The 19,565-nt window shown below is 39.2% G+C and overlaps 1 protein-coding gene across 4 annotated transcripts in view; it reads right to left on the minus strand.

The window, feature by feature from the left end:
• Positions 1-2,353: 2,353 nt before the first annotated feature.
• SANBR (SANT and BTB domain regulator of CSR) overlaps positions 2,354-19,565 on the minus strand; it is a 43,437-nt gene continuing 26,225 nt past the window's right edge. For 2 of the 4 annotated variants that reach the window (XM_054024231.1, XM_054024230.1), the window contains 12 exons: positions 16,259-16,382; positions 15,559-15,711; positions 14,921-15,066; positions 14,417-14,516; positions 12,750-12,782; positions 10,950-11,049; positions 8,520-8,611; positions 8,371-8,399; positions 8,209-8,282; positions 6,376-6,464; positions 5,792-5,883; positions 2,354-4,716 (listed from right to left, as the gene is read on the minus strand). In XM_054024231.1, the coding sequence (XP_053880206.1) occupies positions 4,680-4,716; positions 5,792-5,883; positions 6,376-6,464; positions 8,209-8,282; positions 8,371-8,399; positions 8,520-8,611; positions 10,950-11,049; positions 12,750-12,782; positions 14,417-14,516; positions 14,921-15,066; positions 15,559-15,711; positions 16,259-16,382 (1,069 nt within the window). In that variant the 3' untranslated portion in view covers positions 2,354-4,679. Of the gene's footprint in view, positions 4,717-5,791; positions 5,884-6,375; positions 6,750-8,208; positions 8,283-8,370; positions 8,400-8,519; positions 8,612-10,949; positions 11,050-12,749; positions 12,783-14,416; positions 14,517-14,920; positions 15,067-15,558; positions 15,712-16,258; positions 16,383-19,565 lie in introns of those variants that run through there. The other 2 variants (XR_008444543.1, XM_054024232.1) reach the window with 2 other exon arrangements.

Consider the following 19,565-nt stretch of genomic DNA (forward strand, 5'->3'; position numbering starts at 1 on the left):
CGAAAGCTTATGCTCCAATATGTCTGTTAGTCTATAAGGTGCCATAGGACTCTGTCGCTTTCTGCTAGAGCAGTGGATCTCAAACTTTTTGTATTGGTGACCCCTTTCACACAGCAAGCCTCTGAGTTTGACACCCCCCCTTAGAAATTAAAAATACATTTTTATAACTATATTAAATGCTCAATTTAAGCCCTATTGCTTAAAATGAATTTCTTTTCTCACTGCTTTTAAATTAAGACTAAAACACATTTTATCAAATTGTTATAAGCAGAGAAATAATTTTTATGTAGAATTTTTTTAATACTTGACAGCAATTAATCAACAGAATCAGCCAAAAATCAGTGAGATGGATGATGCGCCCTTTCTGGTTTTGCGATTTGGTCTTTGTTGCGAGAAGGCTGGAGAATCCACTCTCACATTTGTAGGTAGCAGGAAACTGCAGGAGGTCTCTCAAGGCCATTTCGCTCACCAGTAGGTATTCACTTGCAATTGAGCACCAGAACTGGTTTGGAGGCAGCTGTGTGAATTTTGCTTTCACTTCATCATTGATCATGTCTATAAACTGTTCCTGTGCGTGAATATCTTCAGTAGGTAACTGCTCAGCCATCACACTGAAAGAGTTCTTCACCAGGGAATGAAGTGCTTTTGGTAGCACTGGAAAGTAGCACAAGAACTCTTCATGAAGTGCTTTCAGATGTTCACTAATAGCTAACTTGAGAGCACTATTGTTGTTTTCCTCCTCCTCGCTGAATGAGGAAAGTGTAGGAAATGTGCCTTATCTGTGTCCAACTTCTTGCACCACAGATCAAATTTCATCTGGAAGGCTCTGATTTTATTAGTCAAGTCTATTAATGTTGAACATTTTCCATGAAGGGACAGATTGAGGTCATTAAGGCTATCAAAGATATCAACTAGGTATGCCAAGCAGAGAAGCCATTTTTGTCACTGAACTCTTTGTTCAGCTCAATTCTCTTTTTGCAGAAAAAACTCCGCTATCTCTTCACAAAGTATAAAAATGCATTTTAATGTGCATCCCTAGAAAGCCATTGGACTGGAGCTTGGAAAAGAGGAGACTAAGGGGGGATATGATAGAGATGTATAAAATCATGAGTGATGTGGAGAAAGTGAATAAGGAAAAGTTATTTACTTGTTCCCATAATATAAGAACTAGGGGACACCAAATGAAATTAATGGGCAGCAGGTTTAAAACAAAAGGAAGTTCTTCACACAGCGCACAGTCAACTTGTGGAACTCCTTGCCTGGGGAGGTTGTGAAGGCTAGGACTATAACAAGGTTTAAAAGAGAACTGGATAAATTTATGGAGGTTAAGTCCATTAATGGCTATTAGCCAGGATGGGTAAGAAATGGTGTCCCTAGTCTCTGTTTGTCAGAGGGTAGAGATGGACGGCAGGATAGAGATCACTTGATCATTACCTGTTAGGTTCACTCCCTCTGGGGCACCTGGCATTGGCCACTGTCGGTAGACAGGATACTGGGCTGGACGGACCTTTGGTCTGACCCAGTGCGGCCATTCTTATGGGTGTGGAAAAACAGATCTTCGTCTGCACCAACCATTTCGTTGCAAAGCTCTTGAAAGAGAGGACTATTCAGACCATATGCGTTAAGGTAGTTCATTGTTTGTATAACATCCAGCACAGCATTAAGGGACGTTAGCAATGTCTTTGCAGCTAGGACTTGATAATGGATTCCACAATGAGCAGGACCATCCTTACCCATTTGCAAACTACGCAGCTGCATAGGGCACCAAATTGCCCCAAATTTCCTGGTGCCCTATGCAGCTGCGTGCTACTCCAGCGGCCAGCCCAATCCCCCGGCTGCCCCTGCCCCGCACCCACTCCACCCCTTCCTCATAGCCCCCACACCTGCTCTGCCTCTTCCCACCCCTGCTCTGCCCAAGCTCCGCGCCCAATCCACCCCTTCACAGGAAGAGTCAACACGGTTTTAGTAAAGGGAAATCATGCCTCACCAGTCTATTAGAATTCTTTGAGGGGATCAACAAGCATGTGGACCAAGGGGATCCAGTGAATATAGTGTACTTAGATTTTCAGAAAGCCTTTGACAAGGTTCCTTAACAAAGGCTCTTACACAAAGCAAGCTTCCATGAGATAAGAGGGAAGTTGCTCTCATGGATTGGTAACTGGTTAAAAGATAGGAAATAAAGGGTAGGTATAAATGGTCAGTTTTCAGAATGGAGAGAGGTAAATAGTGTTGTCCCCCCGCGGTCTGTTCTGGGACCAGTCCTATTCAACATTCATAAATGATCTGGAAAAAGGGGTAAAACAGTAAGGTGGCAAAATTTGCAGATGATACAAAAGAATCTCTCAAAACTGGGTGACTGGGCAACCAAATGGCAGATGAAATTTAATGTTGATAAATGCAAAGTAATGCATATTGGATAGCATAATCCCAACTATATGTTAAGTCTGTAACAATGCTTCAAGAAAAGTTAGACAGCTACTTTAAAGAACAAGGGGAGATCAAGAATCTATACATTTTTGAGGAAGGGACAATGACATGCAAGAATCATTATTATCTGAAACAAAAATAACATTTCCCACTATATAATGTATTTGGCTTTGTAAGTCTACTAAAAATAAAATGTTTTTAAATCAGTAACATTTATTTCAGTTAAACTGAGACATGACTTCAAAGTTAATACAGGATAAAAGTTAATGGAATTTGTCAAAGAAACTACTACTAATACTTAATAAAATATGAATTGCACTTCCACTACATATATTACAGGCATATGTTTATAAAAAAGAAAAAAGCACATTTTGAATAGAATATTATGAAGGATACTGGCATGTAAAAATGACATTTTGACATAAACCAAATCATTAGACTTTCCCCTCCTGGAGAGAATTTTTTTCCTTTTTCAAGTCAGCAGTTTTAAAAAAATCTTTTACACACACACTCACACTCCTCCTTCAATTTGCAACTTGCTTAGCAAAGTTTACATGTGCAGCTTTAGACAGACTTCTATACAAGCTAGAAAACTAATATTTTTGCACACAGTGAATTGTAAACCATTTTCTAAGAAAATGAGTTTTTCAAATAATATTTAGTATAAACACAACTTTTAAAATACAAAACTGATTTTTTTTTTTTGCAAACAAACAATAGGTTTTGATAAAGCCATGTCTCTTATGAATGTAAGATAAAGCACTGCTGCACCTACCAATCATACCCCAAGCCAAAGGTCACTGAAGTCCACAGAAGTCCTTCCATTGGTTTCAATGAAGTTTGGATTGATGTTAACTTGGAGGAACACATGTAAACAGAGCTAACACTTATTTTTAAATGAACCTGCACCCTCTCTCAATTACCACCATGCCTAATTTCCAATTTCAATTATTAGAAAAATTCTAGAAACAAGGCAAATACAGGCCTGCAAATAGAGAATACATTTTAAGGAAGGATTTTTTTCCCCCAGAGATCTTGAGCTTATTTCCAAACACACATTTTATTGAATGATTATGGTCTGGAATAAGTTTTCCCTGAGTGCTCTTTTTGCCTGCTTAGAAAAATTAGAATGTGGTTTTCAAAATACTGCTTTATTGCAATTTCCTTTGAATAAACACGATTTTTTCCCAGGCAAGTTGTCCCATTGTGGTACTACTGGACTGTGCACTAAAACAAACATGGACCCTACTGCTCCAGTAGAACCATATCAGAACATTGGATTGCCAAACAGGATTATTCAGACAGGTCTAGGAACATACTTCCCGGCCAGATCTACATAGGCAAGATGCCTCAAAGTGATTGCCTTTCATTTCAAAAGGTACAGAATTTACACCACCTCTGCTAGCAAAGATACAGTGGCACTGGTATTACTAAAGGAAGAAACTGCTTTACTATGCCTCTAAAGCTCAGACAACAAAAGGGAACAAAAAACTGTATGATGCAGAAGAAGAGTCAGGAGCAAAATGAGAATGAACATGTTTTCCATGCAGTAAAGTTGAGAAAATGAATGCCTCATGCAAGATGCAAAGTTATCATACCTTCAGTAGGTTCATTTCACGTGATCTTTAGGGGTCTAATCCCCCTTGATGCTTACCTTAGCATGAATGGAAGTTGTGTGGACATGTGGAGGAAAGCCTAGGGGCCTGATTCTGATTTCACTTATATCCTTGTCAATCAGAAGTAATTCCATGGACTTCAATAAAGTTACATCAGTCAAACCAGTGTAAGCAAGATAAAGATCACCCCCAGACTCAAGATGTACAGTTCAAATCACAATACTAGATGATGCATTTAAACATTGCTGATTGCACTCATAATTCAGTAGTTTCTTCATTTTAAAATGTCTAGCAGTTAAAAGTGATGGTCTAGAGTAGTTTATAAGCACCACTCTCTTCAATAAGCAAGGATTTTCAAATATTTTAACTTTGCAGGTTTATAAAATGTTTTCTACGTAGCTTAACACAATAGCCAAAAAAAGCAATCTAAGAAACTGTATTTACAATTAAAATAAGTATTAGAGCTTTCTGGATTTTGCATTCATTCATCATAGCAGAATAATTTACATGGCTTACAGGAATAAATAATAAATAAGTCACTTAAAAGCTTTTGGAGAATGCATTCTCCGTATTGAAGTACAGTACAGTTCCAGGAAGCAGCAATGAATTCTGGCTATGGTTTCTTCCTGAGGTTCCTTAGGTTGGACGGCCTTGACCAAAGCGAGATTTAGACCTGGATTTAAAATAAATAGTACATACACATGTGGAGGCACTTTTATCAAGATACGGGATTAATTGTTGCTAATTATAATAGTTTGATAGTTCACTGTTTGTATGAAATCGTTTGTCTATGCTGTATTCTGATAGTTTAGAGATCAAAAGAACATCCTAGCATTTAAATGAATTGTAAATACGGGATATCTCAGTATTCATCTCTCTTTGAAATGTACTGTGAATGGTGGAGGAACAAGCAAATGGCCTTCTGTTAATTTGTATAGGTAAGTACCGGTGATGGACCTCCTTTAAAGTCATCCTAATTACTGTTTGTTCCCCAAGGAAATCCCAACTTGTCAAAGAGGACATGAAATTGCATAAAAGATCCTTGGGTCCAGATTCTGTCATCTCAGATCTGCTTAGACTTCATGGGGGAAGTTTGAGTCGCAAGACGGAGGTTCCAGTTATGGTGGTACGCCCTGAATGTGATATTTGGACATTGGATAACCTATGAACTATTTCTGAAAGAACTCTTTGCAACTACAAAGCTCACCATCGCTGCTATGAATCAGAATCTTAAGAATTAAACTCATGTCTGTATGTATATTGATCTTTTAACCATACTCTCTCTCGTTTTTTAATAAATTTTAGTTTAGTTAATAAGAATTGGCTGTAGCGTGTAATTTGGATAAGATCTGGAATAATCAATAACCTGGGAGCTAATGTGTCCAATCCTTTGGGATCGGTAGAACCTTTTCTTTTATGTGATGAAATAAGATTTTCAGAAATCAACATATTTGACTTGGGTACCTGGATGGAGGCCTGAGGCTGGATCACTCTAAGGGAACTGTGTTGTTTGGACTTCTAGGTAACCAGTAAGGTAATAAAGAAACTTTTTATGCTCTCTTATTAGTAAATCTAAGTATTGGAATATTCACCAGCTTTTTGGGGATTGTCTGCCCCATTCTTTGCAGTTCACCCTAATGGAGTGACCACAGCTGGCTCCTCACTAGGACCCTGGTCACAGAAGGCTTTTTAAAAAAAAACCCAAAATACACATCCTGGCTTTTTCTGCTACTTAAATAACAACTTACCTTGTGTTTTTCTCTGTGCTATTTTGTCGAGCACTGACTTGCGCTGAGGCCTTTATCTGAGCTTCAAGTCTAGAGTAAATGCCACCTGCATGCTGCAGAACAGGGAGATTAAATCATTTAGCTATTCCAGTTTAATCAGTGACTTTCTAAAAGTTATTAGTTTTCAGATAATTGATTTATATTTGCAGAAGCAATTCTTCCAAAAGGAGTTGGCAAAGATCAGATTGCATCCCTTCAGAGCCCCATTGTGAAGGCGCATGAGCCTGCAATCATGCACAGTAGCCATGATCTGGCTCTGATTAAGAAAGAACCATGAAGACTTTGCTGTACTCCCAGTGCCTGATACCGGGTCCCTCCAAACCCATCCTACTTCCTGGGTCAACAGTTTTTGAAACTTTTTCTGACCAAGTGTTTTAGGGAAAAAAACCACTTTAAACTATTAAAACCTGATCAAAGTCATTTTAAAGCTTAAGTCTTCCAGACACCTAAAAAAACTAAATCCCATTTTCTGGTACTGAAAATGCATGAATTCAAGAGATCTGCCTAAAATATCACATGAATGTTACCATAACGTAAAGTCTTACTTCTTTGCCTTCCTTTGACTTGACCCGGTCCAGGTCTCCCAATCTCATTTTTATTAGGTGCCCTGTAATCTCACACATCCTTCGCTGATCTGCAAGTAATAAAAGAAATATCAATATTCTAAATATTCCTTACTACCAAGATGAAGAGCCATAAACACGAGGAACGAGATTATGCATATATTACTAATAATCCACTATACAGAGAAATGAGTGGCTTTATTCTTGGCTCATGTGAAAAGCACGAGCAGCTCTGATCCAAAGTAAGGTCCTGATCCTGCAGTGTAATGCAGCTTCAATTGGGTTCCGTGCAGGGATCCATCTGCATCCATTGCACTGCCAGATCTAAGAGAATGGTTTTGAGGCAGCATAGATTTCTAAAAGAAATGGAAAAGCAAAGGAAACTAGGTAGTTTACTGAGACCACAGCTTTCAACTCCATACAGCAGTGAGGGAAAGCAAAACAGAATAGTATGATCTTACTTCTTTATAAACTGAGAGATAGGGAGAGAGGCATTCACAAAGCATACATGTGGAGGCAATATCCATGTGATAAACAACTTATCACATACCTGTGCAATTTATATGCCCAGGCAATTACCACACACTTATGACCTCATCACCTGCCCCCTAGTCAGTCAGTCACTCACTCTCACATTCCAAACAGCTGCCATTTAATACAAGCTTAAACCACAGTCAAGGAACTTTTCCTTCTCCTGTCTGTAACTGTGGAACTTCCTCCCACGTTTACTCCTGCCAGGAGACCCAGACTATCCATTTGCATTAGTCAATCTCTCAGCATTTGAGGTGATGAATATTTTCTCTTTATTTTCTCTTTGTAACAAAGGTATTTTTCTCCTGTGGGAAAGAAGAGACTAGTGCTAATCTGATCATGAGGCATTATTGCCTGGAGTGTCATCCTTGCAGCACGAACATTTTGTGAGTTCAAGAAGATTTTGAAGTTATTGTGTAGCATAAAGCTTGGTTGCAACTGAATTCTAGCACTTATCACAATTTTTGAACAGAAAAATATATGCTATACATAAATATTAATCAGAGTACATGCTGAGATCCATGTTTAGAGATATCTGCAATGTTTTCTCATATTTCATGGAATCAAGTATAGAATATCTGGGTCAACAGAAAATTCAATAGATATGAGTCGCTAAAGGACAGAACCTCAGCTTGTGTAAGTCAGCATAGGGCCATTCTATTAAGTGGAGCTGCACAAATTTACACCAGGTGGGGATCAGTCCCCAGGGGCGAGAGGAGAATATGACCATCAATGCAACTATTGTCTTCAGTGGAATTACTCATGTTTTACACTGTCATGACTGATACCAGAATCATGCCTTCCTTCTGCCATAAGCTTTTTGTTCCAAAGGATAATCTCTTTGCTCTTGCAAAGTTACATGGACAGATGAGACCCAAAATTCATGCATAGTTGCTAATATGACTGAATAAAATATCAGTAGGCTTGTATTAGGCATGGCAGAAGATTAAGTTACAGACTTGAAATGGTGGTGTGATTTACCATCATTTCCAAGTTTTTTGTAACTGTCAATAAGCATTTAAAAATTTAACCTAACCAAGTTTCATAATATACAGTTTTTTAGAGTCATAAAGGGCCCAGTTCTCCTTTCACTAATCAACTTAGTCAGAAGTAACTCCAAACAAGTCAATGTAGTTATACCAGTATAAAACTAGTTTGAAATCACATTCAGCCTTGACATAGCTAAGCAGAGTACTTTACTGAAATAGTTATGTAGTTGCATAACAGATTTCTATTTTTTCCACTAATATTAGCATTATGAAAGCTAAACCAATGAAATCTTACCGTCTTCTCTTTGAGCATCTTGGTTGAATCTCAGTGATCTAGAAGCATCCCACTTATTCTGCTGCATACTCACACTGGTAAAAAGAGACAAACAAAAGTGTTGTCGTCAGTAATATTTTACTAAGCAAGATGTTTCAACCAGGACTTGGGAGAAATACTTACATGAATGGAGATGCATCTCGAGAATTTGACTGTCAAAAAAAACAGAAAAATGCATTCATGAATACATTTAAGACCAGCTGCAAAAATTAAAGAAAAATTCCTCATTAGACTGACTGAGTTGAATAGTCCATTTCACAACTCAGATTTACCTTCTCCATTGGTTTCTCCTTTTTTTGAACACTAGGTGAAGAAACTTGTTTCTTTGGATGTTTGATTAACTTCTTTGGCTTTTCTTTTCTCCCTGTTAATTAAAATAGTTGAGGATTATATTTGCTACTAAATATTTAAAACATTAAAAAAAACAAATCACACTGGTTGAGCATAGGGATTTCCACATTCCTACACACATGAGACATTGACCTGGATATTTTCCCTCCTTGGTAAAGCTATGGGGTGGATAATGATAAAATGGGACCAACATCCACAAAGCACAAAGGCAAAACCCACTCACATGCTTCCCCTAAGAAGCATGCATGAGCTGAAGTTTACAGTGCAAAGAAATTATATGTAATACATACACTTCCTATTGTAAATATAATGTAAACATGCATACACTTAATACATCCCTAAAAATGCAAGTATGGACCAAAAAAAGTCTTGATGATATTAGAATGCTTTCTGAAGTTTTCACTCTGGACATTCTCTGTCCTGTGCAGACTGATTGCTCCAACCCCTTCTGTCCCCTTTCCTTCCTTCGTGTTTCCATCTAGTTAATTTCCTCCTGTCATATCCCACCAAAAGGATTTAAACAACATAAAAAAACTGTGGTCCTAAACATGCCAACTACCAGACATCAAACTCTTCACTCTGCTTGTATGTTATACCCCTTTTCCCACCCTTTGTCTTGTCTATTTAGATTGTTAGCTCTTTGGAGGAAGGGGCAGATTTTATTCTATGTTTGTACACAGTTTAGTACAACAGGGCATCAATCTCAGTTGACCCTTAGGCAACACTATAATAAGCACAATGAACACCACACCTCACTAATTTGCACTAATGTCTGGAAGATCCGTTGCAAGTTGAAGAATTCTGTGAATTAGTTGAATGATCAAAGAAGTCTCAAGGGTAATGTAATTTGGCATTTTTTCCTGACATGTAATTTAGTTAAAACTAACACTTCATTGTTTACTAGCAAATGTTCTACTATGTGATTTGTAAAAATCTTACTTCTGCACTCTAGAATTTTTGCTTAACAGATTACCTGTTTCCTGATTGAGAATTAGCAAGGTTCTGTTTGAGAGAATGTATATTATACATGCACTATATATAAAAAAATATATATATATCAACTGAATTTTACAAGAGTTCTGCATCATTTTTACATTAAAACTTCACTCACTACATCTCCCTTGTTTTGGGGGTTTCTTCCTTCTCTATCCCCCATTTAAAATTTCTCTCTCTCTACTTTTCTTCTGTTGTATATCTTGGCTATTTTTTCCATGTGTCTTTTTCAGTTGCTTTTCCCCATACTATATAATATTCTACCATGTTTAGTTTCCTTTTCTCCAAGGACATCACTTCTCAAGAAGCACTTTTCTGATTTTGCCTCTCTCTCTCTCCACACCAGTCTCCATGCTCCTCTCTACCCCCACCCTCACCATTCCAAGAACAGCAGAAAGTTCTTGGCCCTAAGAGCCCTCCCTCCTCTTTTCCAAAATCCCTCACTCTTCCACCTACCCAACTTGAAATCAAGGCCCTTCTTCACATCTGTCCTGATGGAAACCAAGAGCCACATACCTCCCTCTGGATTTCCTGCCTTGTCTCCTGTTTGGGTGGCCAGGGGAGTGGCCAGCCCTGCAGCACTTACTTCCTGCAGGCCACGTTAGGCCTTTGTATGTATGAGAGAGACTGCAAGTTAGGGCAGGAGTGCTGCCAGCTTTTCTGCCGCCCTAGGCGGCAGAAGGTCCCGCCCCGAAATGCCGGCCCCCACAGAGGCGGCAGAAGGTCCTGCCATCGAAATACTGCCGTGATCGCCGCCCCCCAAATTGTAGTGCCTTAGGCGACCGCCTAGGTCACCTAATGGGTTGCGCTGGCCCTGAGTTAGGGGGAAGAATCAGTGCAATCTTAGGAGAATTGACACAGCCTGCCTTTCACTTCTGGTCCTTACCATCAATAAGGAGTGTTTGCAAATGAAGGAGTGGGACCCTACAAATGCTGCTGTAGAGGACACAGCCACATGGCTAGTAACCTGAGGCCCCACTTCTGCAACATTAATCTAGGAGGTGACAGGAGGAATAAAACTGCTCTGATAGCAGCCCTTCCAAGGAAGGAAACAGACCATACAGAATATAGCTTTAATCTGTCTCATACTTTTGAGAACACTGGATATGTGTACTTTCCTATTAGTGAGTGTTTACTGCTGGAGCTGATGACTGGAAGAACACAGGTAAATCTGTGTATCTAATATATGTCTCAGAGAAAAAAAATAAAAATATAAATTCAAGTGAGACATTTTGTGATAGGGTTTATTTTATTTATTTCTATTTGAAGTTCTTTTACCAAAAAGAAAACTTCTGCCTTGTATTCTAATCCCTAATTACCAATAAAGAATTCTTGTAATAACAAACAGATAATTGTACCTGGTTTCTTGTATACTTCCTCTTCATCCCCCACTTCATCCTCAGTGACCTCTGAGCCAGTGGTATACTCGTCCTCTTCTGATAGCAATGACTGTTGTTTCTAAGCAACAGGAATAAAGTACCACTAAAGGTCACTATCTCCTCAAACTCTACAGGTTTTCCATATCATTAAGTTTTTTTGTTGTAGTTAAACAAGGCCGAGTGCCAGCTATTTTTGTTAAACTAGTTTCCAGACTTTTTTTTTAGCTAATAGACAAGTTTCACATATTTCCAACAGCATATTGTTACGTTTGCAGGCTTCCTTGCCTACGTGTTTTACATGTACTGGGTTCTGACCTTAGTCTAGAAGTCAGGGAGAACAGCAACAATGCAACCTGCTCTGCCCTGGGGTGAGCATCCCTGGTGTGAAACTGCTCAAATGATGTAGGATTGTGTTGGATAAGTTGCACTGGTCTGTGCCCATAGAGGGGATTCAAAATCAGCATGTTTGAAGGTCATCATAGAGGCAAATGGCAGAAGGTACCCACACTCTTCATTTCATTAGGTTATATTATCCTCTCTGTATTTTGCAATCAAAGCCCTTTGTGGCAGTGACCTTTTTAACTATGTTTGTACAGTGCCCAACATAGCTGAGCTCCAATTGCTACTGTAAGACAAATTAATAAGCGAGATACAATGTTGCTTTCACTAATTTGTGCAGCACACATAAAAAGAGGTACTCATCAAGCACCACACACTATGCTCCTGTATGGAGCTATATACATTTGTTTTTATATGTTGGGCCAGATCCTCAGCTCTGAGACAGACTTTTTCACTAATGGAGCAATACAAAGGGGCCCCCAAATTAGCTTAATCAGATTCCAACCAATTCTCCTACCACATAGCCAACTCTATGCCACCCCCTTTACAAGCCCCAGCACAGGCAACATACTGGGATGTGACTGGATCACTGCTGCTTTCTGACTTGGCAGCAGCGCAGGATTGAGCCTATATTTCCAAGAATGACTAGTGATCCTGGGTACCCCAGCTGATGCACTTTAAAAAACCCTGCTTTTTGGAGGGTAGGTGCTCAGTACTTTCTGAAAAATCAGGCCCATATAAAGATGTCTCAAGCAGGGCACCCAAGTCATTAGTTATTTTTGAAAGTTTAGGCCATTGTCCTCAGAACAATGCAGTGTGGAAGACTGATGTTTGCCTGTTATTTATAAAGTGAATTAAAATAAGAAAATTTAATTCTTTTAAAATTAGTCCATAACAAACCCTGCTCCGCTGTGGAATAAAAAAAGATATATATATTGTTTTCCTTTTTTAAAAGAGTACTCTTATTGTAGTTAGAAAGTTTGCTGTAGGATCTTATTTTGGAACTTCAATCTCAGAGTCCTATTAAATTAAGTATGCCAGCACCAGCACTTTCAACTGTGAATCCCCTGTCTATGACAATGAATAGCAAAGGAAACTCAGCAATAATAGGAAGGAAGAAAATTTACAGGACTACAGCCTCCTAAAGATTTCATTGTAATATTTGGGGGAAAAAATTAAGGTATTTTTAAACAAGATATTGATTAAATTAATGTTTAACCTCCAGATCTGCTACACTTATAAAGCAGCAATTACTGTTGCATCTCCACATATATAGTGTTTAGATCTCACACTGAAATATGAGTTATTCTCTAATTTAAAAATTAAAGCAGAAATAGGAAAAATGGCAGTGACATCAAGGTTATTTGTTAACATAAAAGAGCAACAAACATTTTAAACACATTAAAATTTAAAGCAGGACGAACTAGTTATTTTACTAACCAGCTGTAGAGTCCAGTTTTTCAGAGAAAGAAACTAGAAACAAAAGGCGGAGAAATGGTCAAGTTAATATACACTGTGAAACAAAGTAAGAGATTCAAATGGATTTATAAAAAAACAATAAGTATTTGTTCTAGTAAAGTACATCCTGGATTCTGCAAGGAGTTGTTCACATTTAACTTATATATGTGAGTAGCCCCACTGAAATTTTACTTAGGTGTGTAAAGTTAAGCACGTGCATAAATCTGAATTAGTATTAAATTAAATGTAGACATAGTAAATTTAAAGTCTTAGGTAAATCACCTTAGAATTTGCTTGAATACCTAAAGCTATGTAGCCAGTAATAAACACTTACATTATAGTAGCAACAACCTGAGTTAACCACAAGATTCTGTCTAGGCCAGCATTTGCAAACATTTGTTCCAGTACACATTTGTGGTTTTCTCTAGGCTGAGTCTTACTGCTACTGGGAGTTCGAGGCTAACTGTCTGGAACTGCTGTGTTATTCAGCTGTCATGGACTGCAGTGCATGAAGACTGCAAAAATACAACAGACTGCAGAGGTTCTCTTTATACCATGGTTAGCATTATTAATGATCTATCCCAACTTGGCTTAAAGTGCACTGGTGTAATGTTGGAGTTGATTCATTGGTAGGAAAGAGCTGTGTTGTGTGTTACTGGGAGAAGTAATCTAGTCTATCAACAGAGGAATGGACCAATGACCTTGATATCTGTTTTCCCTTGGAAGAGGCGGTTTACGCAATAAGAGGCTCTTCTGGGGACATATGAAAATACACAAGTCCTATATGGGGGTTTTAACATGTACCATTGGTACTGAAGTACTCAGTAGCTTACAAAATATCAAGTTGTGTGCTTTGTGACAAGCATGATGAGGAGGTGGTGGTTAGGACGGTAATTATGTTTTATAAAAGTATTTTATCTATTTTAAATGTTATGCTTAATATGGGTCTTTTAAAAATCTTTGTTGATGTTCAATGCAATTTCCAATAAACGTAAATAAAACAAACAAAAAATACAGGCAGACCAACCAGGGAAAGGAAGTCTAAAGCTAAGAGGCCTTAATGGTGAATGCCCTGCCAGCAGCCCCACCTCACTTAATAATACAGACCTAGCTCTTATATAGCACTTTTCATCAGTAGATCTCCAAGCACTTTATAAAGTTTAAAGTGAGGGACTTCAACTTGAGGAACTCTTCTGATCTCAAATGTGGCATAACAAGACATGGCAGCCTCTCAAGTACCCAGATTTCAATTCACTTAGCGTTATACATACCACTTTGAGCACACTGAGAAGACAGCACTTGTGTAACAGGTTCTCTACATGATTCACTTCTTATTAAGAGGATTGTGGGGTTCCTAACTAGCTTCAGTTTCTGAATGGTCTCTATGGTGTAGATATGTGGGCATTCATTGATTTTAACAGCTTTTGTTTAAAGAAAAAACCTCCCTGTTCCCCACTAAACCCACATTTTGGCCCTAAATTAGTGGGTAATGTCCCTGAAACCTAGGTTTTAGATTAACTAGGTTAGGGTTTGGTTTTTTGTTAGTTATTTTTAAGATAGCAGTAGGTCTCGATTGGATGAGTTTTCTAAGCATCCACTACAGTCATTAACAGAGAGAAAACAACAAAACAAAAGCAGCAATTACTCACAGCATTGATTTCTCCAGTTTTTGGGCCCCACGGTGTATTTGGTTCTAACAGCACATCACATTCAATCCCTCTCTCATCACACAGCCCAATCCCAGAATCGCTATAAGGAAGAAATGTTCATGAAGTATAAGACAATGATAGTTTTTCTATTTTACAAAGCTTAGAATCTGACCTTTTTTCCTCCCCATTGTGCTATGGATAATCTGCAGAACAGCTACATGGCTAGTGTTTTGAGAAGTACCTATATGAAAATATGAATAGAGGCAAGATTGAACTGTTACGAAGATAGAATTGTTTCACGCGTCTGCTTGAAATGCGACAGATAGCAATATTTCTGTTTCTTGTCCCAATTTCTAATTAAAATACTGGAACTATATTAGTTAAGTTTTAAAAATTCCACTACATTGTCTGTTTAGAAGAGGGGAAAAAATCAAATGTAAAATTTACTCAAGTGCTAATGTCAAATGTTAAGTAATTTCAGTAGCTTTCATTCAATTTTCTCACCTATTCTGATCTTTAGAAAAAGGTACAACAACAACATCTCTATGCTGAAGCAGATCATTCAATATTTTAGTAGTTTGATATGGCAGAGTATCCCCACCTTCACCTCCAGCCGGTAAACCGATCACATGATCCCGCACTTTACAGCCCTATCATAAAAGAGAGAGACTATGTTAGATATATTGGCTTACGACAAAAACTCATTTCACTAAGTACTGCACCGAGGGATTCCATATTCTAAGAACTCTCGGAACTTTCCCAGTCCTCAGCACTAGGCATCTTCCACAGGACACAGAGCTATATACAACTCACTGTGTGTTTCAATTGATGGGCCTGACCCCCACTCCAACTAAAGTTAAATGGGAACTTCATTTTAAACTCCCTGAGAAGCAGAACTTGGTCCAAGAGGATAGTTCCTTTTGTGCTTATTGGCCCATTCAACATGCCTGCCAGGGAACATATGATACACTGAATAGACTCAGCATACTGTACTCCCCCAGAGCAGCAGAGAAGACAGAAGGCCTGCAAGCAGTCAGTCAATCTCCCTCCTGGGCTGCTGCCCCTGACTTCAGGGAGGATCTTTACATCATGATCCAGCCCTATGCTGAGTCATTGCTAAAAGCAAAACATTAAAGTAGTACCTTTGGAAGTGGAGTAGGATCAAATCGAAGAATTTTTTGGTTACAGCAGGGATATATTCCAGTGCCAGATGTACCCAATGCGCTTGCCACACCGGGATAAAGAACTGGCTGTGCATGGTACTGGCAGTGAGAAAATTCGGTACATAGGAAAGACTATATAAAAAAGAAGAGATGACAGGAAATAATATTCTGTCTAGTCACATGTTGCCTGTCAAAGTCAGAATTTTGGAGTACATTAGATATACATCAATTATTTACTTCTCACAGAAAGCTATGACTCTCATATTCAAACCTGGTCAGAGATTAGTCCTAATTTAGTCATACTGTTTTCATTTACAATTCAGATATTCCAGTACAAGCTCATTTCCCATTTTTTTTCTGGCTACCTGAATTGTATTTGGGCAGAGCACAAAGGAGTTTAAAAAGTTACAGCAACAGCTGCTCCGTAGTTTTCATAACAAATCCCATTATGATTTCCCACTCTAGAAGCTATGGGGAAAAAAAGTCTTATTGGTCTCAAAATTGGTAGATTAAGTTTGGGGAAGAGGAAGGTATTTTTCTACCAAAATGAGGCCATCTGGAAAAAGAGTTCTTAATTATGAGTTAAAGCACAACCCCTCTCCATCCACCCACAAAATTATTATGTTGGTTTTGTTCCCATGCTGCCACAAAACAAGTGAGTGAAAACAAGAATACCCACTTGATTACATCTTGAACAACTCAGCCAATTGATAATCCCCCAGAGGCGCCAGTACACATCTCGCCAAGATTTTAATTCTTCATAAAGACTGATCAAGTATTCATGGACTTCCCAAGTTTTATCTCTGTAATAAAAGGTGCACAGTCAGGCTGCACATTATATTGTGAAGAGATTTTAGTCCTATATTTGTATCAATGAAGTTTGCAGAGAAAAAGCAAGGTGGAGGTAGGAGAACAACACACCTTCACAGAAGAGCTACCATAGCAAGAACATGTTATAGGACAATCAGCATTAAATTCAGACATCATGCAGCATCCCAAACTATTACCTAGCACCAAGGGCTTTGGACTACACTTATGTTAATACAAGAACAATTTAAGGACACTGCAACTCAGAGACCATTAAACCTTAGACATTAGAGGGTGCCACCGCCCACCTCAAGCTATGAAAGTCATAAGAACTAGAAATGATGGAAAACTATCAAGTTAGTGCAAGAGCTGTCTGATGGTTAGTAGCAAAGTAAGAGACACAGTGTCTCTGTGGATCTCTTGCTCTCTGGGCTAGTGAACATCTTCCTTAGTATCTAGTGGCAGGGAGGAATTGTATCATTCAAATGTTTGGAGGACATAGGGAGTAGAAGAAATCAAGCACACAAAGGTTGAGGGATATTTTAATCCCTTTGCCATTAGCCTCTGCTGCCGTGGAACACATCCATGTTGTTTTAAATAATGTCATTTCATTCCACTCTCTACACTTCAAATGGCAATGGAACTGGTTCCCAGGACAGCACTAGAAGTGCATTTGTTGCTACATATCAGGGCACAATAGGCAGCAATGAAATGGTTACGTAAAGATTGTAAAGTTAGAGGACTTCTTGATAAATACGTACTTTTGAGGCTTTAAAAAAAAGTTTTTAAACTAGACTATACACTATTCTAGACTTAATTTCCTCCCACTGAAAAATGAGAGAGAGACTGACTTTCTTTTAAAACCCAAAAGAGAGTATTTAGCAGTGAGACAATCTGGTCTGTGAAAGATACAATACTTTTTTTCCACCTTCACGCACTAACTTCATCCTGCCTTGGTTAGATTGTAAAAATCTTGAGGGCAGGGGCCAACTTTTACTCTGTATTTGTACAAAGGCAAACATAATGGGTACTGACACTTAGTGTCACCTCCACACCTATTTTTGTGTAATTGTACTGCTATGGATATGCTAGCATTAAAGCTACTACTAGTCACCATTAAGCTTAATTTAAGTGTAAGAAAGGCCAAATTAACCGTGCCTAGGAAGGCAGCCAGAAAACAATACAAGGTAAATGCTCAGAAGCAATAAAAGAGGACAGGAGTAACTTTAAGAGGCTGTATGTGTGTGTGTATATATCTATATCTCTCTCTCTCACACACACACACGGAGTTACGTGGCATCAACATACATACATAAGAATGTAACTAAGGTAACATAAGGAAGTTATTTAAAATTGGCTAATACACAATATTCTTAGAATGTCAGGATAAGGCTATGGCCCCAGCTGCCACTTTAGACAGTGCAAGATGGAACCTACTTCACTGCTCTAGTCATCAGTAAAATGGTCCTTTGGATAGAAACCTCTCCCTGTTATTGGAATAACTGACAGGAGATAATAATGCATATTATTTTGAGGGCTGACACTGAACTGCTGTTAGGCTGATTTTAGTCCATCAGATCTGATGAAAAATGATGGAAATTAAATTAGCAACAGTAAAACTGTTAATAAAAGGGAACTAGAGTATGCCGGCCCTCATTAAGCAGAGGCAGGGAAATCCAGCCATATAGGACTGTGCCTGGACTAAAACAAAAACCAAGTAAATACTTGTGGTGAGGAACTAGCCATTTAACAAAGGAGAAGTTTGGAAAGCCTCTCTGACCAAAAAACAAAACAAAACAAACAAACAAAAAAACCCACCACCTTAACCAGTGAAGTTTATTTTTATTTGTTCTGAAACTGGTTGAATGTTTGATTTGACATCTTCAGATCTGAGACACAGTCAATCCAGACTCTATAGTTCAGAGTGTGGAACCATCACTAACAACTCATTTTGAAATGTAGCCCTTAATTCCATTTGTCTTTGGCTAAACATATTTTCAAGTCCTTAGGATGATTAAGTGATTAGCTCTGAATATTTTACATTTAAAAAGTTTAACCCAGCAAAAACTCCCAGTGATTTCAATTGAGGTCTTGTTGGATTAACAACAATGATATTGTGGAATAAATTGTCAAGTACAACATAGACTTATAGACTTTAAGGTCTAAAGAGACCATCATGATCATCTAGTCTGACCTCCTCTACATTGCAGGCCACAGAACCTCACCCACCGACCCACTCTTGAAATAGAGCCTTAATCTCTGGCTGAATTACTGAATTCCTCAAATCATGATTTAAACTTTAAAGACTTAAAGTTACAGAAGATTCGCAATTTACACTAGTTTAAATCTGCAAGTGACCCATGCCCCAGGCTGCAGAGGAAGGTGAAAAACCCCCAGGATCTTTGCCAATCTAACCTGGAGGAAAATTGCTTCCTGACCCCAAATATGTGGGGCACTTAGACTCTGAGCATGTGTAGAAGACCCACTGGGCAGATACCTGGGAAAGAATTCTCTGTAGTAACTCAGAGCCCTCCCCGTCTAGTATCCTGTCTCTGGCTGTTGGGGATTTTTGCTACTGGTAGGTGCCGATGGGCCACATGCCATTAGACAGTCGCACATACCATCCCCTCCATAAATTTATCAAGCTCAGTCTTGAAGACAGCTCCCCTTGGAAGGCTGTTCCAGAACTTCACTCTGATGGTTAGAAACTTTCACCTAATTTGAGTCGAAACTTGTTGATGGCCAGTTTATTTCCATTTGTTCATGTGTCCATATTGGCGCCAGGGCCGGCTCTGGCTTTTTTGCCGCCCCAGGCAAAAAAGCCTCCAGCCGCCTCCCCCCCCCCCACCCCCCCCAGCGCGGCAGGGGAGGGCGGCCGGAGCCCCGGGGGGAGGGCGGCGAGCCCCGGCCGGGGCTCCGCTCTCCCCGGTGGCCAGAGCGCCGGGGGGAGGGCAGCGAGCCCCGGCCGTGGCCCCGCTCTCCCCGGCGGCCAGAGCACCGTGCTGCCCCACTCCAGGTGCCGCCCCAAGCACAAGCTTGGTAGGCTGGTGCCTGGAGCCGGCCCTGATTGACGCTTAACTTAAATAAATACCAGGGAGGGAGAAGAGTTCTCTCGCTGATGTATTTATAGAGATCAATCATCTCCCCATAGCCGCCTTTTGGTAAGGCTAAACAAGTTA

Source organism: Malaclemys terrapin, chromosome 3, assembly GCF_027887155.1.
Source record: "Malaclemys terrapin pileata isolate rMalTer1 chromosome 3, rMalTer1.hap1, whole genome shotgun sequence".
Taxonomy (NCBI): Eukaryota; Metazoa; Chordata; order Testudines; family Emydidae; genus Malaclemys; species Malaclemys terrapin.